Below are 21,096 nucleotides of genomic sequence, written 5' to 3' on the forward strand. Positions count from 1 at the left end.
TATACCTAAGATTGTTTCGATGTCTCGCTTATGAAGGCATGATATTGATCTGTTCGGTCGTTTTTGCCTGCCCTTACAAGCTCATGCGCTTTTCGTTCGATTGATTTCAAACAATCAAATCTATTGTGACGAGTGATACTTTAAAAGGTTTATTTAATAAAAAAACTTTTTTTTTAGCTAAAAAAACTTTTATTTAGTCAAAAACAAAACGAAAAATGATTTTTATTGATTTTTATTTTCTCAATTATTTTACATAAACTCTGCTCCACCCTAAATATTTTCTCATCTTCCTAAAAACAGCTTTTTTTTTTAAATGCGTTCAGTACGAACTGGAACGTATTCGCTGAATAATTATAGGGGCACTTATTTCTTACTCCCATCGTTAACTATATATTTTATGTAGGTACGGGTACCTTCTTTTTCGTTTTGATAACCATAAGTACACTGCTTTGCGTCCCTGTTCGGAACTATCCAACCACCATAAATTGCAAAAAAAAAAAAGACTTTTTTAGTTTAGTAGTTACTTACTAAAAAAAGATTAATTTTTACAAGCCCTGGATAAATAAAAAATACTTAAGAAAAAAAAAAAATAATAAAATAAAAAAAGGTAGAAAGTATCGACGCATACTTAATATGGAATTATACATTGGTATGATTTTAATTAGCTTCTAAATATCTAAAGCTTGTACGTGTGTGTCATCATGTGTGTGTTTGTATGTATGTTTGCGTGTGTGTGTTTGTGTGTGTGTGTGTATTTGCGAGTGTGTGTGTTTGCGTGTGTATGTTTGGGTGTGTGTGTACACGTGTGTTTGCTAGTGTGTATTTGCGTGTGTGTGTTTGCATGTGTACAAAAACTTGTATAACAAAATGTCGTAACAACCCGAATGTTTATGTTGAAAACAAATGGACCTTCTAAAAATGGGCGTATCTTTTTGACAAAGAGATGGAACAAGTAATATATAACATAACAAAAGCCCTAAAAGTTAAAAACTCTACTTTTTCTTTTTAATGTGTATGATGTCGTATGAGATTTCTACTTGTGATGAGTTTCTATAAAAAAACACCTTTGCGGCTGTATAACAGTGGATTGACATATAATGGAAACATTTACAAAATTAAAGCTTTATTTTATTTGTTACTGCAGTAATTTAAGTTCTGCTGTTATCATCATGTTCGTCATTATGTAATTTTTTAATGATATTTTTCTTTTTTGTAAAAGGAGCAGGTTTATACTCCTGACATCAGCGGTCTTTTGTAGTGTAGATCAACCCATATCAAATGTGTATTGAATGTTTGTATTTTCCAAAATTCTCATAAAACTCTGAGACGCTATGCTTATTTAAGTTTTTAGCTCTCAAAAGATTTGTTGAAGACGAAGTGAACATCGATGTTGTGCATATTTCTTTGTACCAATACTTTCTTGCAACACGTTTTGTAACGCACAGCCGTTACTTAAGTATCACGTGACCGAAGGAATTTAAGGAGTAATCGCTACTCAAAATATGAACAAACAAATTGGTTAGTGTAGTGCAAGATCTCTTCAGACTCTGCGTTTTTTCCTTGAGCAAAATTTACTGTCTTGATTTATCTATGCAACAGGACAAAGTAAAATTTGCGAGCTAATTATATATTCGAACTTTTTAGTTCCAATATTTTAATATGGTGCATTTTATGCATGCAGGTATTTTGCTCAAAACAAACATCAAATTAAAAACTGCATTTGGTTGAGGGAACTTTTCATTAAAAACATTCATTCTAAACATGTCTTTCAAAGTTACTTTTGACTTGGTGTTAGGAAAAAATGTTGTTTTTTTTAGTTTAAATTGAAATCTTTTTTCTGAGTAATTAACTTTTGCTACTTGTTTCTATCATTTAAATAATAATATACTATAATTATCATATTACATAATATTCATGTACAAGAAATTATAAATAATTTTAGATATTGTGACATCAAATGTTAATGCTTATATTTTACATTTAATTTGATTCCCTCTTATATTTGCTTCTTGTTCACAATTTGTTTGTTACAGGAGAAAGTGACCATGTTAATATTTTATTTTCAGTTCTGATTGTCAGTCCTTCATGTAAATAAAGATTAAAGAACTTATTTTGTGTGCTGCTTTTTTCATTTTCAAGTAGTTCATGCTGATGAGAGCTGTGATTCAATGATTTTTTGCTTCAGCCAAATGATATTTTATAGTTAATACTATTTACAGGCCAATTTAATATGTTCAGTGATTTAGTTTTTAATCTTTGAATCTAGATACTCATTGAAGGTGAGGATATTTTTGCTGAATTTAGATCATTTAAATCAAATGAATAAAGTTTAAATCTTGCTTATCAAACATTAAAATGCTATGAAAAAGAAAACCTCTCTGATTGCTTAAACTTTTATTGTTTCAAAATTATTATACAACTACAAAATCCTTTTTATTTTCAGTTTGAAACTTTGTTTAGATCTTTAAAAACAAATTGAATGAAGCAGAAAACATCCATACTAAATAATTTTTATTTATAAAAATGCTTTTATTAGCCAGTATGCTTCTTAGTGTTTTTTTAACTATTAGCTGGTTTGGATTTTTTTATTTATATGAACTTTTGAATCAATAAAATGCGAAGCTGAGAAATAACTTTTCACTGACATATTTTATACCACTTAGAAACAATACAGTTCAAAAAAGTATATTGTTTTTTTTTTTGTTTTTTTTGAGTTAAAAATTAATATTTATTACAAGACTTTCGGTTACATTCGGTTATATTCGGTTATAAAAAGGTAATATTTATTTAAATTTAGACAGAAACTGCAAATCATGTTTGTTATTCTCTTAATCAGGTCTTTTTTCTCATAAATGATACTTTTTTCTTAAATGAAAATACCTACTTTACTCCTCATTCGTTGCTTATATGCTGTTGCTTATTGCTTATAAGCACCTAAAAAAGATTGTAGAAAAGTGCTATTATTTGAAAATTATTTGAAGAATATTTTATTAACTTCAAAAAGAAATACTTGAACATTCTTGATAAAGTTGAAGTCAAAATGATGTGCTAGTTAGTTTTACACTCTTTTTATTTTAAAAGAAAAGTTATTTCAAAAAAATTTTAGTTTTTTATGATATTGTCTACAAAATTTTTATTCTAAATTTGACATGTTAAAACCCATTCAAACTGCTATCCTTTTTTAAGCTAAAAAAATTAATCTAAAAAAATCAGCAGTTTTTTAAAAAGTTGCTTTTGCTATACAATAAAAGTACATTGCAGTATTGTTATGTTAGTACTGAAACTTAAAGGTTTTTTGCAAACAGTAGACTGCAATTCCACTATACATGTTTATGGCCTGTATTGGCAATATCAGGGCTTGAATATCCATTAATCGTGTTATTAAATATTGTTTCAACCTTGTAGATTTTAATGAAATCATTTTTTATATGTGACTTTTTAAAGAGAAAAAGCAACATTTCAAACTCACTTTATGCGGTGATTGCTCTTTCACTTCAGAGTAAACTCTAGTTTTAACAACATTATTAGTATCATCTCTTTCCTGGTCCAAAAACAAGATTTGAACATACTAAACTTTCAGGTTTTTTAAAATTTTATGTTAAAATTTTAAAGTTTAGAACATTCTTTTGACAGGTCTAATGGGTGGCATTATTGGTAAAGCAATTTTTAAACAAAGTGTTGTTGACTTCCAAGAAACTGATGATAATTGGCACAATATTTTTGAGTCTAGCATCTCAACAGCATGTTCTTTGGATCATGAAGGTATGATATGTAAAACATTTGTTTTAGATTTTTTGAATTCCCCATCTTGTATTTTTTACAAATATTTATAGTTTTTCTCTTTACCTATAAAATGTTACAAATTTTTCTATTGTATTATATGCAGTCGTTTAAAGTATATGAAGATTACTTTATAAGTTTTAAAGTATTTCAAAATATATTCAATTTTCAAACAGTTGTCAATTTTACATAAGTTAAATTTAACTGGAATGTTTACTATTAGTTTTGGCTAAAATATTTAGATTAGAAATTTATGCCATTGAACTGTAATCTTTCCTTGCATAATTATTACCCTTAAAACAAACAAAATGCAATGCAAAATTTTCTTAAATTTTTTTTTGTTTTCATAAATATTCTACTGCTTTTATGTAAACCAACACAAGAATCTTCAATTTTCTATGTATGTATGTATGTATGTATGTATGTATGTATGTATGTATGTATGTATGTATGTATGTATGTATGTATGTATGTATGTATGTATGTATGTATGTATATATGTATGTATGTATGTATGTATGTATGTATGTATGTATGTATGTATATATGTATGTATGTATGTATGTATGTATGTATGTATGTATGTATGTATGTATTTTATGTAATTTATGTAATTTATGTAATTTATGTAATTTATGTAATTTATGTAATTTATGTAATTTATGTAATTTATGTAATTTATGTAATTTATGTAATTTATGTAATTTATGTAATTTAATGTACAATTTAATGTACAACTTACTATACAACTTCACAAAGACCCTTAAAAATTTGTGAACTGTGATGGCCATTTCTATCGCTGCAATTCAAAAAAATATCACTAAAGTTTTTTAAATTTTCATAAAGTATTATTGAGCTAAGTTCAAAATTATTTAAGTCAAATGCAATCTAACTCCTATATCACAATCATTATTATGTGCCACACCATTATTAGATGTTTCAATTTCAGATGATAGTTTCTGCTCTAGTAATTTCAACCAGCATTGGAGAGTCAGAGTTGAGAGTTGGATTTTGAACAGTCAAAACTTTTTGAAAGAGTTGATAGAGATTGATAGTTGTATGGTCTGTTGGTTTTCCACAATAGTCTGCATTAACTACACTTATGTGGCTTACCATTGATAAATTAAATTTCTGTAAAAATTTTGTTTTTTATTTTGTTTTGATTGTTGTCTACATATTTAACAATAAAACAAGTTGCCATTTTATTAATTTTATTCTATTTAATGTATCAGAACTTATTTGTTCATTTTACATCTATACCATTTTCCATGTTTTGTAAAGTCAATTTTATACTTTCTTAATAAGAAAGATTTTAATGTTTAGAAATATATCTGATTTACTGGTAAAGCTGCCTTAAAATAAGTAAAAAATATGGTCACTTTGCTCAGACCCATACTTATTGTTTTTATATATTTTTCGATTTTGAACATATTTGTAATTTTTTTAATACTGAGGTAAGTAACCTTTCTAGCCACACTGAAAATTTGTCATTGTTGTTTTTACTCTAAAGTAATGATAAAATTAATGAATTTTAAATTTGATTTTGCTGATTTAATAAAATCATTCTTTCAAAAAGATATTTTCAGTTGTTGTTTTATGCTGTTTAAGAAAATTAATTTTGAAAATGAAAAAAAAAATGTTCTTTTATAAAAATATATGCTTTAATCCTATTTCTAATTATTAGAAACCTTTGTGTATGTTTATGTAACTATTTAGAATTTATTACCAAAGCTTCAGGATTTCAAAGTTTTAAAAAAAATCAAATTTTAGGTTTTAAAATATTTTCTTTTTTTTGAAGATTGTTCTGTCCCTCTTTTTTCCTTTAGAGAACTACTAATTGCAAAACAATTTAATTTTTAGCAAAATAATTTTTTTGGACATCAAAAAATATTTTTTATGTAAATCTTTTTCTTGTCTTAAATCTAGATACAGATGAAAGAGTAAGAAAGATTCTGGTTGAACAAGTTTCCTCTGAGTCGATGAGATTTGCTCATATTTTTTGTTTAAATGCATTTTACGACATGGTGGAAAAAACTCAGAAAAAGAATAACAATTATGAGCTGAAATTGAAAATATTTCTTCAAAGAATTATTGAAATCAATCCACTAAACTTTTATGAAGTAATTGCAAACTCTCTTTATACTCTTAAAAGTATAAAGAGAGTTTGCAATCACTTCATAAAAGTAATTGCAAACTCTCATGAACATTCTCTCACCAATGATTATACCTGTAATAACAGTTCATTTTGATTGTATTTTTTTTCATTATAAATCAATATTTTGATTGTTTGATTTCTATAAATAGAATTTCCTGAAATATTGCTGTATATCTTAAACAATTGTATTTATGTCTTAAATATATACAGATACAGTTAGTGTAGGTTTGACTTATTTCAGACTGTCATCATTAGATGGTAAGATTAATTTTCATGTTTTTATATGAAAGTTCTTGTTTACTGTTGAGAGTGTTTATCAGGAATTGTTTTTTTATTTTATGAATGATTTAGTTATTTAGAAAGAATAATTGTTTTCTTAGAAAATGATGAAACAGTTAAGCGCATCTTGGTTGAGAGTGTATCTGCTGACTGGAAGAGATTGGCTCGCTACACATGTCTGCATGACATTGATAGTGTGGTAGAACAAATCGACTGTGGTTACAGCAATGATAAATCAAAAATGGCTGCATTCCTAGACAAACTCTTTGAACTTTCTCCTTTAAATTATAAAAGGTTACTTGTAAATTCTCTCAATGTTGCTAGCAGATTTAATGTTTTGTTCAGAGTAGCTTTGCTTGATAAGAATCAGTAATTCTAGTCTTAGTTCAGTTATATTTATAGAATTTGAAAATGAAAATGAAAGGATTTCTTGAAAAGCTTTTTGATTTTAATCCATTGCAGTTTAAAGAGCTGATAAAAAGTACTCTGATAAGAATGAAAAAATTTAGTATTTTATCAGCAGTTGAAGAGAAAGTTTGTCTCGGAAAAGAAAAAGAAGAAAAAGAAAAACTAAAAGAAGAAATAAGTAAAGAACCTGTTCTCATAAATGGTATCTTTTTAAGTAGTTATTTCACCTGTAGTGTATTTTCTAACCTGTTTTTTTGTATAACCTTTTATGTTCTTTTTACTTTTTTATTCAAAAGAATGAGAGGGTTCAAAGCCATTAAAAGTTTTATGTTAAATAGTTTTCATACTTATACAAATAATAATAATAAATTATAATAAAATAAACTGACCTAATCTTAACAAAGAATTGAAGAACTCCTCAGGTGAATATCACTTCAGAAAAAATGAAAATATTTTTCTTCTTAAAATTAAATTTGAATGTTGGAGTTTAAATTGGGTCAGCAAAAGATATCAGTAATTTAATAAAATTAGTTTACAATTTAATGTTTTTTCTATATTAAAATGAAAATGATTTTTACCAGCAGCATATTAAGTCATTTATATAAGTAATAACTGAAAAAATGAGTGAGCTTTATATAAAAAAAAAATAAAACTGTTAAGCAACCATTTACTCCTAGTTAGTTTAAATATAAAACAGCCAGACAAATGGTACAAATAGTAACTTTAATTTTAACTACAAATAGTAATTTTTGTAAGAGTTTTATGTATTCACATTAAGTTACCTTAATCTAAATGCATCTCTTACAAGAATTACTATATCAAAGTATTGACAAATAGTGCTTTGTAGATAATATCATCTTTCAGTACAGTATTATTTACCTAGAAGTTAATTGATTGTTCATGATGCATATTATTTCATGGAAAGTCCAAAGTTTGTACTTTTTTTAGTAAAGTGTTATTATTTTATACTGCAGTCTGCATTAGAAAGATTTTACAAATGTAGAAATTAATAGATTATTATATTCTTTCTCAGTTTAAACTTTAAATAAAGTATTCTGAGAATTTTAATAATTGTGCTTCTATATGAAAATTTAAACCAATAAAAAACTAGAAAAGTATCCCAAAAAATTTAAAAAACACTCACTTTTTACTCAAGTAAAGGTGCTGTCCTTTTTTTTTTTTTCTTTCATTTAGAAAGAAACTGATGAAATTCAGGTAGAAAATAAAATTTACATGACATTCATTTACAAGAAACTATGAATTTTATATTCTTATGGCCTGTATTGACATGTGACCATGAAAATTTTTATTTTAGTTTTAGTTCTGATAGTCAGTCCTTCATTTAAACAAAATTTAATTAACATACTTCATCTGTAAGGAGTTCATGCTGATGATTTCTCTTTTCAGTACAATTATAGTAAATACTGTAGTAAGTCATGACAAGTACGATTATAGTAAATACTGTAGTAAGTCATGACAAGTACAATTATAGTAAATACTGTAGTAAGTCATGACAAGTACGATTATAGTAAATACTGTAGTAAGTACTACAATTTGTGTTTTAATTCAATCGTTATATCAAGATACTCACTGAATTTGAGTATGAAATATCACTGACCATAATCTTTTGCAAGCTATTATTTTTTAAAGTGTCACAACTATTGTTGTTATCCTTGAGTGAAAAAAACAATTTCATGAGAATTTTTCCCTTTCTTCATAAATTTTATTACTCGTTCATTAATTTAGGTTTGCATATGTCAAGCCATGTTTATGCTCCCATTACCTTGTTTTTTTATATTATTTTTTTTCCTATATCTCATTCTATCATCCCATAATTATTATTAAAAATTATTAGTCTTTTTTAAAAATAAATTTTAGCATTAAATGTCACTAATCATAATCTATTGCACACTGTATTATTAGTTATAGCATCAAAATTATTGTTGTAATCTTTGAGTATATATTTGCAATGTTCAACTATATACAGCATACATGTTATTATTGATGAACAGTTGATAGTTCAACTCGATTCTGAAAGTGGAAAAACAGTTGTTTTTATACCAATTGATCATAATTTTTCAGAACCTGCACCATCACCATCTTCTAATACAGGACCACCAAGATATGCTGCCCTTAATGACTACTCAGCTGTTGATGATGATGAGGTATTCTTTATATCTTTATAATTGTATTTTTTATAATATTCTTTATATAAGATATCATACTTTAAAATATATATTATGCTTTATACTTATTGTTACTTTTTTTTTTTACGAAGAATACGTAATAAGAGGAGTTTTATGGTTTACAAATGTGCAGTTTTAGCAAAACTTAAAAGACTTATTTTTATTTTTAGCTGTGTATTTAGAAAAAAATTGGCTGTCTACAATAATCATTAATTAATCATTAAAGGCCTCTTTACCCTCACCTTTACCTCTAATTTTTATACAAAACTAAAATGAGTACATACAATTAAAAATTTTAAATTTCTTTTTTTAAAAAAACATTTTTTCCTCCTGTTCTGGTATCTGGTAAAGTGGGAAGTAAAGATTGTATTCAGTTTCAGAATTTCTTATCATACTTTTTAAAAAATCCCACAACTGGTTTTGGAAAAGAACATATTTTTGAAGTTGTTTCTTGTTTAGGAAAAAGTTGTGTTAAAAGATCAAGCAAAAATGGGTAATATTCTTGACAATTCAGAATTACTATTACAATTAAAAATGAAGGTTGGCAAAGACTGGATGAACTTGGGACGGTTTTTATCAGTCAAGTTTTTCGTAGATCTTGCGTTAGAACAGCAGAAAACGTACATGCATGTGATCTGTTTCTTGATGTGTTATTGTTTAAAGAAGACAAATAGTAAAACTATTCGCCTCCGCCAGAAATGTGGTCCCTCTATAACAAGTTCGAAACTGTAACAACCGATTTCACAAGTCGCAAAAAACGTCAATTTGAATTGCAAAACGTCACGGCTGATATTAAAATTTCCAACCATAAATACATATATGTACTTATATACCATATATACATATATATACTTGTCTGTAACTTTTCGAGATTCTTGTTCTCTACATTGAACTCTTTTTTTATGATTGTAGAAAATAATTTGCAGATTATAATTTTTTGTGCAATTGCTTAAAGGTGAAACATACTAAAAGTTTTTATACCATTCCTTAAATTCAATCCTATTTCAAATTGATTTTATATAAATAATGTAAGTAAAACTATCAAGATATACAAGTTTTTACTTGTAATTTTTTTATAATGAATTCTTCCATTTGCCATTTAGAAACAAAGTTGTTGACTTAAAAAAGAAGAGAAAGGGTTTAAATACAGAAACTATTTAAGTGAAAATGTGGTCTTAAAAAAAGAGAACGTTTTTCTAAAATGCTGGAGGAGGTATTTGATGTAAGTTAAAAATGAATATTTTTAATGAACACGATCGAAGTTTATACGAACTTTCACATGGAGCATGTTTGTTGGCCATGTATACTTAAAATAGCTCATTATTTAACATAGAATTTTCTTTAGCCATAATTAAGTAGTTTGTGTCCCAATATCATAATCATTGCAAGAAAGAAAGATGATTCATGAAGTAGCTTTATTTACAAAATTATTTTATGTTTCGTGATTTATTAAAGCTCCTACCCCTGCAGCAGCATCTTCTACAGATCTTAAGCAAACAAAATAGAAAAATCTGTGAAGTAGTTTTAAAGTAATTAACTAGTAAAGGAATTTTATATTGAGTTTTATCATGTTCATTTGATAAATCAAAGAAGTCAAGAACGAGAACAAAGAATTTCGTGCATATTTCTCATGGAAAAATAAATAGCTCGCCTACTTGCATCCATGTTTTGCCTTTTTTACTTGTTAAATTTATTCTTAAAAACAACGTAAAGTAATAAATGAATAATTAAAAGTATGAAGGTGTTTTTAAATTTTCGCTGTGAGACCATGAAAACATGTCATATTTACACGTTTTTCTTTATTTGCATTGAATGTCTATTAAATCAATTTTTCAAAATTGTTGCAAAATTTGATTGTTACGTTTGGTTTTTGCAAATTCGGTTTCCTTGTTTCACTTGTTTAATTCTTTTCAATATTGTTTTTCTAACTCTAAAATCATTATTGAAAGATATGGCTGATACACAACGCTACCAACTCAAGCTATTAGATCATAGATTTCAGATTGTAGATTACTTTGAACTCCCTACAGGTGCATTTTCAAGAAAGAAGCGCAGAGCAAATAAATTCAAATTGCAAATATAAACCATACATGTAAAATTTCGAAAGGAAATGCTACGGAAAACTAGTACTATTATCTTCCGATCAGAACAGATCTCATAAGTTCATAGATCGCTTTCAAAATGATCAAACCTATCAGTACCTTCACCTTTGATTACGAAGTGGTAGACGTTTTTAGTAGTCAGTAATAAAAAATATTCTTTTAAATCTATTATTGTTGAGTGAACCAAATTATTTAACTTCAAATAAAAATTTACAGAAAATTAACCAAAATCTAATTTCAAAAGGTAATTCCCATACCCTCTCCTCAGTTTAAATACTAAAACAAATGACCATTAATCAAAATGGAGCTTTATTAGAGCTGCTGGAATTTATATCATTTACATTCAACTTTACGTACTTAAGGTTAGGAGAGTTTTCGGGTGAAATGAAGTAAACATCTTACGATTTGTCCATTAAACCAGGAGTGTCAAAGTTTATTTTGATTTGTTACTTAAAACTTTGAAAAGCTGCCTCCTCAATGATTTTTTTTTATTTGAACTAATCAAAATCTGGTTTGAAGCTTGACCATGCTATTTTAAAGGAGAATCAAGATATTCATCAATCATTTTACATCTGTATTTTTATTTTATGGGTAAATAAAATGCATCTATATATCAATACATTTGAGTCATCAAATACATCTGTGTTTTAATTTGGGTCAACAAAATTTAGCAGGCCAGCCGTTTGAAACCGCTGCATTCATATTTTTTATTTTGTTTACATATTGAAATAATACCGGAAGTGGTTATAATTTTCAGAGTAAAATGAAAACCTCAAAATTCTAATTTTGATTTCATTCTGTCTTAAACGATTTTTATATCAGCACTTTTGTTTTGTAAAAACTACTGTTAAGTGACTAAGAATTCTAAGAAAGAATGCTTTTTATTTTCAAAAAAAAAACCATTCTTTTTATCAACAAAATTTTACCAGCTCATTAGTTGGTAATTTACAAGTGTTTTGTTTTTAAAAATGAAAGAAAAAAAGAAGATTGTTTTTATTGATACTAATGAATGCTAAAAAATGTAATGTTAAAAAAATCAAGTTACTAAAAAAAATATTTGATTTTGTTATGATTATTAATATTCTTTTTATTATTATTTTTGTTGTTGTTGTTGTTGTTGTTGTTATCATCATTATTAATAGTTTTACACAAAATATATTATTAAGTAAACTAAAAATTATTTTACTGTTGAAAAAAAATTACTTTTACAAACAATAAATTATCAAACATGAAGTGCTATTTAAAATATTCTGTCTAAAACGATTTTTATATCAGCTGTGGAAAAAGTTATTTTAAGTTTATTAAAACCAATTGCTTCTATTCGTGCGTATTTAAAATACGAGATTTTTTTTACAAAATAATAGTTCACATATTGCGTGAACTTTGTTACAAAAGGAACAATTACAATTCTTTGATAAATTGTAAAATTCTTTTATGTTTATTTTGCTTTGGATTTCTTTTTTTGTAACATGGGGATAATAACTGCGCTGTTTTGCTACAAACAAACGCCAGTGAAAACATAGAGCTGTCACTTAAGTATCACATGATCGCAGGAATTTTAGGAGTAATCGCTACTCTAAATATGAAAAGACAATTTAGTGCAAAGCAAGATCTCGTCAGACTCTTTGCGTTCTCTTCTTAAGCAAAATTAACTGTCTTGAATTATCTATACCACAGGCATGGCCGCCGAAAGGGGGGTGGGGGTGGGGGGTGGACGGGGAAGAATCCCGGGGCCCCGTGTGTGTACAAATAGTTTTTTAAAGTAATTTTTAAAAGATTTAAATACAGTGGAGAAAATAGAATTAGCCTCACCATGTACTGATCCAATATTTTGTAAATCTGTAAACAAGTTTGTGCGGTACATCTTTTGTATCCACACATATAATTATTGCTACAAACAACAACTTTTTAGATTATAATATAGCATAGTTAAATTGTGGTACATTTGATAAAACCATAAAATGTATAATACTTGATATTTGCGGTAACAAATAGAATTAGCCTCATCAATAATTATTTTCAGTTTACTTGTATATTTTGATCTGGTGATACGCATTTGTGACTTAGTTTTTTATTATTATTTGTTAGTTAAACAAAGACTGTAAAATCAGTGCTCATAAAGTTTTTAACATTTGGTTTTTGATACCTTAATTTGAAATGGGACGTGGTAAGCGTTTAACGAATGAAGAATTAGCAGTAATCAAAGCATACAAAGATTCAGGCTTATCTAATCGGGAAATTGCAAAGAAAATTAAAAGACCTCCAAAAGTGGTTAATAATTACTTCAAGATTGGCGTTAATTATGGAGCTTATAAGGGAAGTGGTGGCAAACGTAAAATTCATAATCGTACTAAATAAGTTATTGTACGTCGTGCTGCTGCTGCTCAGCACATGACTGCTTCTCAAATTCGTGCTGATTTACAATTACCTGTATCTGTTCAACGTGTGAGACAAATCTTACATGAAGATCCAAACACAGTTTGGAAAAAGCGTAAACCAAAACTTACTGCTCGTCATAAAAAAGTTAGATTACAATTTGCGAAAGAACACATGTCTTGGCAAGAAGAGTGGCATCAAGTTCTCTTTAGTGATGAAAAAAGGTGCAATCTAGATGGTCCTGATGGCTATCAATATTACTGGCACGATCTTCGAAAAGCGAAAGAAACTCGGATGAGTCGTAACTTTGGTGGTGGAAATGTTATGGTTTGGGGGATTTTTTCCTTTGCTGGAAAACTTCCACTGGCATGGATTTCAACAAAAATGAATTCACAGGACTACATTGACTTATTAGAAATAAGTTTACTTGAACATGGTGAGGAATTGATGGGTGAAAATTTCACTTTCCAACAAGATATTGCTACTATCCATAATTCAAAGCTTATAAAAGCTTGGTTTAGAGAAAAAAATATTCACGTAATGGAATGGCCCGCACGTAGTCCAGATCTTAACCCAATTGAAAATCTATGGGGAATACTTTCTAGAAAGGTTTATGAAAATGGTAAGCAATTTGAATGCACCTTGGAGCTGAAAACTCGTATCAGAGAAGCTTGGAATGAAATATCTATAGAAACTATCCAAAATCTTGTGACTAGTATGTCAAATCGCATATTTAAAGTCATTAAAAATTCAGGAAGCAATACTAAATACTAAATGAGCGTAAAAACAAAATATTTTCTTTATTTTTTGTATATAACGTTAATGAGGCTAATTCAATTTTCTCCACAAATTGAATACTTTTAATTTTTTTTCCATTTGTAATAAATTAAACATACCAATTTATAAACTTTTTAGTTGTAGCAGAAGATAATAAGAAATAAAGTAGATTTCATAATTGTTTCACTGCGATTTTTGTTAAATTAGAACAAAAAATAAAGGTGAGACTAATTCTATTTTCTCCGCTGTAGTTTTGACTTTTAAAAGATTTAATTCACTTTTATTTTTAATTTTCAATGACCCGAGCACGCTTCTTTTGGTCCTGGTTATATAATTGATCATAATGAGGGCCCCTTAAGAAAACTTCCCCAGCGCCCCAAATTTCTCTCGGCGGCCATGACCACAGGATAAAGTAATTTTACAAGCTAACAACACATTCAAATTTTTTTAGTTCCAATTTTGATATAGTGCATTTTATGTATGCATATATTTTGCTCAAATCAAAAGTTAAAAGAGAAACTGCATTCGGTTTGAGAGAATTTTTAATTAAAACCATTCATTTTAAACCAGTTTCCCTAAGTTACTTTTTGGTATTAGGAGGAAAGTTTCTTTATCATTTATTGATATCTTTTTTCTAAGCAATTAACATATACTAATTGTTTCTATCATTTAAGTAGCAATCTACTGTAATTATTCTATTACATTCATGTACAAGAAATTACAAATAATTTTAGATATTATGACACCAAATAATAATGTTTATTACATTGTTATCATTAGATTATTATTTTATTACTTTATACTTATTGTTACATTCAATTTTATTCCTCTTTATATTTGATTCTTATTCACAATTAGTTTATTAGAGAAGAAAATATTTATATAAATTCTTTAGTTTCAGTTCTGATTAGGGTATATCATACTTTTGCATGTTTTAAGTTTCATTCAGTATGTCACTTTTCCTATGTATTCATAAACCCTGAGTTGAATGGTATAATTTATTTTGGTGAAAAAACAAGTCTAGCTACCGGGAAAACGTTTTTAATTTTCAAAAATATTGTGTTTTTTTACTAAATGATGACTGTTTATGTTATAAATGTACATAATAATTACTTAAAATATTGTTTAACCTTATGCTTAATTTTTATAATATGCTTTGAGTTTTTAACAATATTATTTTGTGTATAAGTATCAGTTAATATTCAAATATACTTTGAAAATATTATAACTACCATTTTAGATTTTATTTCAAATTAATTGCTATACTTGCTGTATTTATATCTTCCAGATTCATAATATATTAAAAAAAGAAAAATGGCATTATCAGTTAGCAAGAAAACCAGAAAATCGATTAACACCAAACTAAGTGAGTATCTTGGAGGTCCTAAAAAATTTCTCCAAACTGAATTTCCAACATTACGTGATTGTTTGCAGCGATGTCTAGATCTGCAGCGAAACAGAATACTAGCCTGTGAAAAAAATCCGCGTAACATATCAATGCAAGAAATTTTTTCTAATGTTGCTAATGAAGTTGCAGAACGGTGGCTTATGTCCAACACAGAATTTAAAGAACCCATAGTTTGTGGAACTAAAGCAATAGCACTAAGAATTAATAGAAGTTGGTCTGCATTCTCTAAGATAGCTCGACACAAATCTCAAAAGGTAAACAAAAAATGCTGGGAACCTAAACTTGATAAACTTTTAGATATTGCTTTTTGCAAATGCAGAATCGTTTACTGCAGTGATAATGATGCCCCTTGCAACGAATCTTGTGATGACGGTGCTCATTGCTTTTGCAAATGTGACTTACATTTAAGAATTCCTAAAAAAGAACTTATTTGGATAAAAACCCAGCGAGAAAAACAAGGCAGTGTTTCATGTATGCAAGAATTTGGTCTTGATCTTAAAGAGACTGCCAAACTTAGGCTAAAATGCTTACGCAAGTCAACTGAACAAGCAAGACTCACGCGACAACGTGAAGAAGCTTCAAAGTATAAGTTAGAATCATCAGTCTCTATTTATCCAACCGATGTTAGATTTGATGATGAAAGTACGGGTGTTACAATAGAAATTAATAATAATTCCAATGATGTGATAGTCAGTGATAGCGATAAAGTCAGTGATAGCGAAGAGGACTCGACAATTGAAAATCAAGAGAGTTATGTTAAGCGAAACTACCTTGATATTAGTAATGCTGCCGTTGCCTCTATCAGATTTGGTGTATCATCGACTGCTACTGCTGCTATCATTAATGGTCTACTGAAAGATATTATGAAGGCAGGAAAACTTGTTGAAGATAAAAAAAATCTCAAATGTGATAGTATGAAAGTTTTTCGTGCCAAAGAGTGTGCTATGAAGTATTCCAGAGTAGAAGAAAATTTCGACTGTGAAAGAAATATAATTACTGGAATTTTTGTTGATGGTAGAAAAGATAAAACTTTAGTTCTTATCCATGGTAAAACCACAGGCACCTTCAGAAAACAAATTATCAAAGAAAATCATATAACTGTGACAGAAGAGCCTAGAGGTCGCTACCTTGCTCATTATACACCAAAACCTAAGTCAGAAATATCTAAAACAGCTAAGCAATGTGCTATTATTCGACTGGTTAATGGAAAGAGGTAAAGATCTTAATCTCCAACTTATTGGCAGTGATACTACAAATGAAATGTCTGAATGGAAAGGTGGAATGCTTCATTTTGTGGAAGAACTTCTCAATCGAAAACTTTTTAGATCTTTTTGCTGGCTTCACATTAATGAGCTTCCATTCCGTCATATTATGGAAAAACTTGATGGACCAACTTCTTCAGATAAAGGATGGAGTGGAGCAGTAGGTAAACTGCTTTCCAAAGTAGAAAATCTTGAAAGAATTACTAAATTTATGCCAATTCCGCTTCTGGAGCCTCTTGTTACTATAAGTGAAGATTTCTTAAAACAAATGAGCACTGACAGTTTAGTTGCATGGAAGTATTTAAATGCAATATTAAAAGGAAAGCTCGATCCTGAAGTAGCAGCTCTTAAATGTGGTAGATTGTCTCACAGCCGATGGCTTACTTGTGGCATGAGATGCCTGCTTCTCTATATGAGTAAACATGATCTTGAACCTGATAATGCAGAGATCTTAAGACTGCTTGCAACTTGGGTGACTCAGGTTTATTTTCCATTGTTCTTTAAGATTAAAGTTAAGCATGACATTAAATATGGTTCTTGTCATCTTTTAAAACTGTTTCAACTTTGGCAGAAGCAAGATGATAGGATTAAAGAAGCATCTAAACTTTATCTCAAAAGTGAATCTTGGTGGGCTCATCATGAGAATATACTTGTCTCACTTCTCTGTTCTGATAACTCAGAACAAAGGTTATTTGCCTTCGACATAATATTGGCAGTTAGGGCCGGAAGTGAACTTGGCTCAACAGATGTTAGACCATTTAAAGTTCCGCAAACAATAAACCTTGATGCTTGTGACATCAAAGAACTTATCGACTGGGAAAAAGAGATCATCACTGAACCAATTTTCACTGCAAATATGTCGTTAGTCCAACTCAATGCATTGATAGTTTCTCCCCTGCAGCTACCTCTATACTCATTACATACCCAAAGTTGCGAGAGCGCAGTCAAATTAGTCACAGAAACAGCTCAGTCAGTCTGTGGTTGGGATAAAAGAGATGGTTTTATAAGAACTCAATTGCGAAATCGTGAACTAATCCCTTTGTTTAAATCAAGAAAAGACTTTAAGTAATTTATGTAATTACTAATTTAGTATTTTTGATTTTTATTTATACTTTGTTGTGCATAACATTAAATGTTAAATAAATACTTGGTTTTAACGTTGATTTTATAAGAATTTTGGGGAGCTAAAACAAAAAATTAGGCAGCCAGATTTATAATTTGAATTAGTATTTTGAGTAAGTGTAAGGGGAGGGGGCTTTTGCAACTAAGCCCCTTGCTCCTACTCTACCTACTCTATCTCCTACCAGTGCGTGTATAAATATATATATACTAATTGTAATATATCTTGATCTTATAATCATAATAAAACTATCTAATATTGATAGAAGGGGGGGGGGGGGCGGAAGCCCTAGCCGTGCATTCTGGCTCAAGAATCCTGGAAGCTAAATGATAATTTTGTGTTTTATAACAAATGGTTTAATTTTTACCTAACATTATTTTAATTTTTATTATTAATTGACTAAAAACATTTAAAAATTAAGCTTTAGTTATAAAAGACTATTTTTTTTTAAAAAAAGCTAATTTTAAAACCAGTTTCCCGGTAGCTAGACATTAATATTTTACAAAAATATTATTATATTTGAATTCCCCGTACCCAAATACATAGGAATCCAAACGTGCTAGTCAAAATTCTGAAAAATTATTTTTTGGCTCAAGAATGATATACCCAAATGTGCATGAAATTAGTTGAATCAATGCATAAACGAGTTTATCTTTGCCATAAAAACAAAGGAGGACACTTTAAATATTAATTTTGCTTTTTTTTTTCATTATTTGTTCGAATGTTGCAATTCGTTTAAACTTTTGTGCTTCTTATTTTTCCTATATGATTCTTTGTTATTGTTTTTTTCTAAATAAATATTAAAATTTTTATGATATGTTTATATTCATTTTAAAGCAAATTACTTTTTCTTTAATAAATAAAAAAAATTTATTCCATATCATTTTATAGCTTTTTTTTATTAAACAAAAACCAAACATACTTGATAAAAATTCTGCAATCGTTTAAACTTTCGTGAATAGCTGTATTCATACTTTTACTCTGACAACATGGTTCGTCCAAGGACAGAAATATGGAAGCACCTTACTGAGGAAAGAGTCATCGAGAATGGCATTGAGAAAGTTTTTGCGAAGTTCAACATTGACAACTGTGGCCATGTCTCCAAGCTTACAGATGGAAACACCAGTAGTATGAGGCGTCACATAATTAGTTCTCACTCAGTGATCTGGCTGGCTTTGGAAAAAGAAAAGACAGAGAAAAAGCGCCAAGGAGATATTGCCTTTTAGAATCTAGAGCAGGTGAATTGGTGTTTTAAATAATTTTAATTAATCTTTATTAAACTATTTTTATTGAATATTAATTATTTCATTGTTGATTTAGGATTTTTAAATCATTTTTCTTTTGTTACTTATGAATCCAAGATCTTTTTAGTTTTTACAAAAAAAGGTACTAATTATTACTTTTTTTAATTTTTAGTTATACGACGAAGATGAGCGATACGAGCAAATGCAAGGAGGACATACACCTAAAGTCTTGGATAGAGGCATTAAAAAGAGGAAGTTGGTAGGACCATCAACACCTGAGAAAGCCAAAAACATTGATGCATGCATGAAGTATAAGCCGCAGGACAAAGAACAGCTACGAGGAGACATAGAAATTGCCAAGTTCTTGGCCAGATGCAACCTTCCCTTCAATCTGGTAGAAACTGAAAAAAGAGTCGAATGTTTCACGATAAGGCCTGCCAACGGCGGCTTAGCTGGCCATTGAAATAGTGTTTTGTTATTTTAATCAAAATTTAGGTACAAAAATGAACAAAAAACCTTTTGTTCCAATAATTTTTTACATATTTGAAAAATTAGAGAACTTGTCTCGTAATATCTCGAAAAATACCAAAAAATATTTAAAATCTCGTTAATTTCTCGTTATTCTCGTAATATTGTCATGTTTCGAGAAGAGAAATTTTGAGGTCAACTTTCAATCGAGAATTCGTTACTTTTCGTAACCTCTCGAAACAAATTCTCGAAACTTGCGAAAAACATGATTTTGATCGAAACTATTCTCGAAAGTGTCATTTCGAAATCTATTCTCGAATTCGTCAGATCGAAACTATTCTCGAAAGTGTCATTTCGAAATCTCGTATCGTAATGTCTCGTAACAAAAATAGTTTCGAGATGCCTGAGCTTATATTCCACACCTTTTATTAAGTGGAAAATTGATTAAGCACTGTAAAGAATTGTTTTTATTTGCTTCAATTCTATGATTAAATACTATGACGAGATTCTTTACATATATTTCTTCAAATTCGATTGCTAAATCATCATTAACTTGCAGTTTATCTGCATCTTCAATCAACACTGAAATTTCATCATCTAGAATTTTGATTCTCTCGAATCTTTTATTTGCAGTCTCTCTCAAATTAATAAGTTCTGATAAATTATCATTTTGATTTACATCTTCCATTAAATCATTCGCCTGATCGAATATTTTTTAAATAGAATTAACATTCATGTTACTTTTCTTTTAGTTGTAAGGACATATATTTCACAAATCTGATTTCAAGTTTAAACGGGATTTTCTAACTCAACGTATTTATCTTACGAACGGCAATTAATTTTCGAACGTTTTGTTGAATTTTTAAACGTTTTAAACTTTTCTAATGAACTTTTAATAAGATATTTTTGTTGCTTGTAATAATTTTTTTTTAAAAAAAACTTACCAGTTATTGACGAGCGCAATGCAACAAAATAAAATCCAAAAACGTTAGCAATTAACTTTAGCGACTAAATTTATAACTTATGAAGTTTTGCTAAAGAGTATCCCTTATGTTGTCGAATTTTACCTCAGTATTTTTTAACGTAACTCTACTTAACATACTTAACTCACTTAACTTATTTATTTTAACCTTATATCAAATAACTTATTTTAATTCAACATAAAGCCTTAATATATATATCTCGAATAATAAAATTACTTAGTTGGTATCCTGCTCTTTGAGATAAACAAACTCTTCACGAAGAATGTTTCAATCGCTAATCTTTAAATATCTTCTTAATCTTCGGCTTAACAAGGAGTTTTGTTAAATTTCCGTGGGCTACATAAAGAATTGCGTTTCTTTACTTCAATTCTAGATTAAATACTATGGCGAGATTCTTTATGTATATTTCTTAGGATAACCGTTTACAAAAGACTTGAGACGCACCAAGTGTATCAAAGAGAGAGAGAGAGTCTGCGTGTGCCGCTAAGCTTTATATAAAACAATTTCGCGGTCCTGTGTTTTGGGAAGTAATTATATATGCTTCTCGT

At 28.5% G+C, this 21,096-nt stretch overlaps 2 protein-coding genes across 12 annotated transcripts; both read left to right on the plus strand.

The window, feature by feature from the left end:
• Window positions 1-1,342: 1,342 nt before the first annotated feature.
• LOC149893837 (uncharacterized) lies at window positions 1,343-6,797 on the plus strand. Of its 7 annotated transcripts, none has more exons than XM_090094992.1 (5): window positions 1,353-1,605; window positions 3,634-3,762; window positions 5,707-6,193; window positions 6,316-6,508; window positions 6,735-6,797. In XM_090094992.1, the coding sequence occupies exons 2-3, from the start codon at window positions 3,639-3,641 to the stop codon at window positions 6,027-6,029; spliced, it is 447 nt and encodes a 148-aa protein (XP_089951118.1). In that variant the 5' UTR covers window positions 1,353-1,605; window positions 3,634-3,638; the 3' UTR covers window positions 6,030-6,193; window positions 6,316-6,508; window positions 6,735-6,797. The 7 variants fall into 7 exon arrangements, with proteins under 7 accessions (XP_089951134.1, XP_089951118.1, XP_089951108.1 ...); XM_090095029.1 differs by having other exon boundaries at window positions 1,358-1,605; window positions 5,707-5,900; window positions 6,738-6,797; XM_090095024.1 differs by having other exon boundaries at window positions 1,359-1,605; window positions 5,707-5,900.
• Window positions 6,515-9,769, plus strand: LOC149893838 (uncharacterized). Of its 5 annotated transcripts, none has more exons than XM_090094947.1 (3): window positions 6,515-6,824; window positions 8,705-8,787; window positions 9,268-9,769. In XM_090094947.1, exons 1-3 carry the CDS (start codon window positions 6,626-6,628, stop codon window positions 9,538-9,540), a joined length of 555 nt encoding a protein of 184 aa, XP_089951073.1. In that variant the 5' UTR covers window positions 6,515-6,625; the 3' UTR covers window positions 9,541-9,769. The 5 variants fall into 5 exon arrangements, with proteins under 5 accessions (XP_089951073.1, XP_089951083.1, XP_089951090.1 ...); XM_090094957.1 differs by having other exon boundaries at window positions 6,515-6,800; XM_090094964.1 differs by having other exon boundaries at window positions 8,705-8,783; window positions 9,265-9,399.
• The last annotated feature ends 11,327 nt before the right edge of the window (window positions 9,770-21,096 follow it).

The sequence above is a fragment of the Hydra viridissima genome, unplaced genomic scaffold, assembly GCF_058129835.1.
Source record: "Hydra viridissima isolate aposymbiotic clone 2 unplaced genomic scaffold, HvirCarnegie_v1 scaffold_1, whole genome shotgun sequence".
Lineage (NCBI taxonomy): Eukaryota > Metazoa > Cnidaria > Hydrozoa > Anthoathecata > Hydridae > Hydra > Hydra viridissima.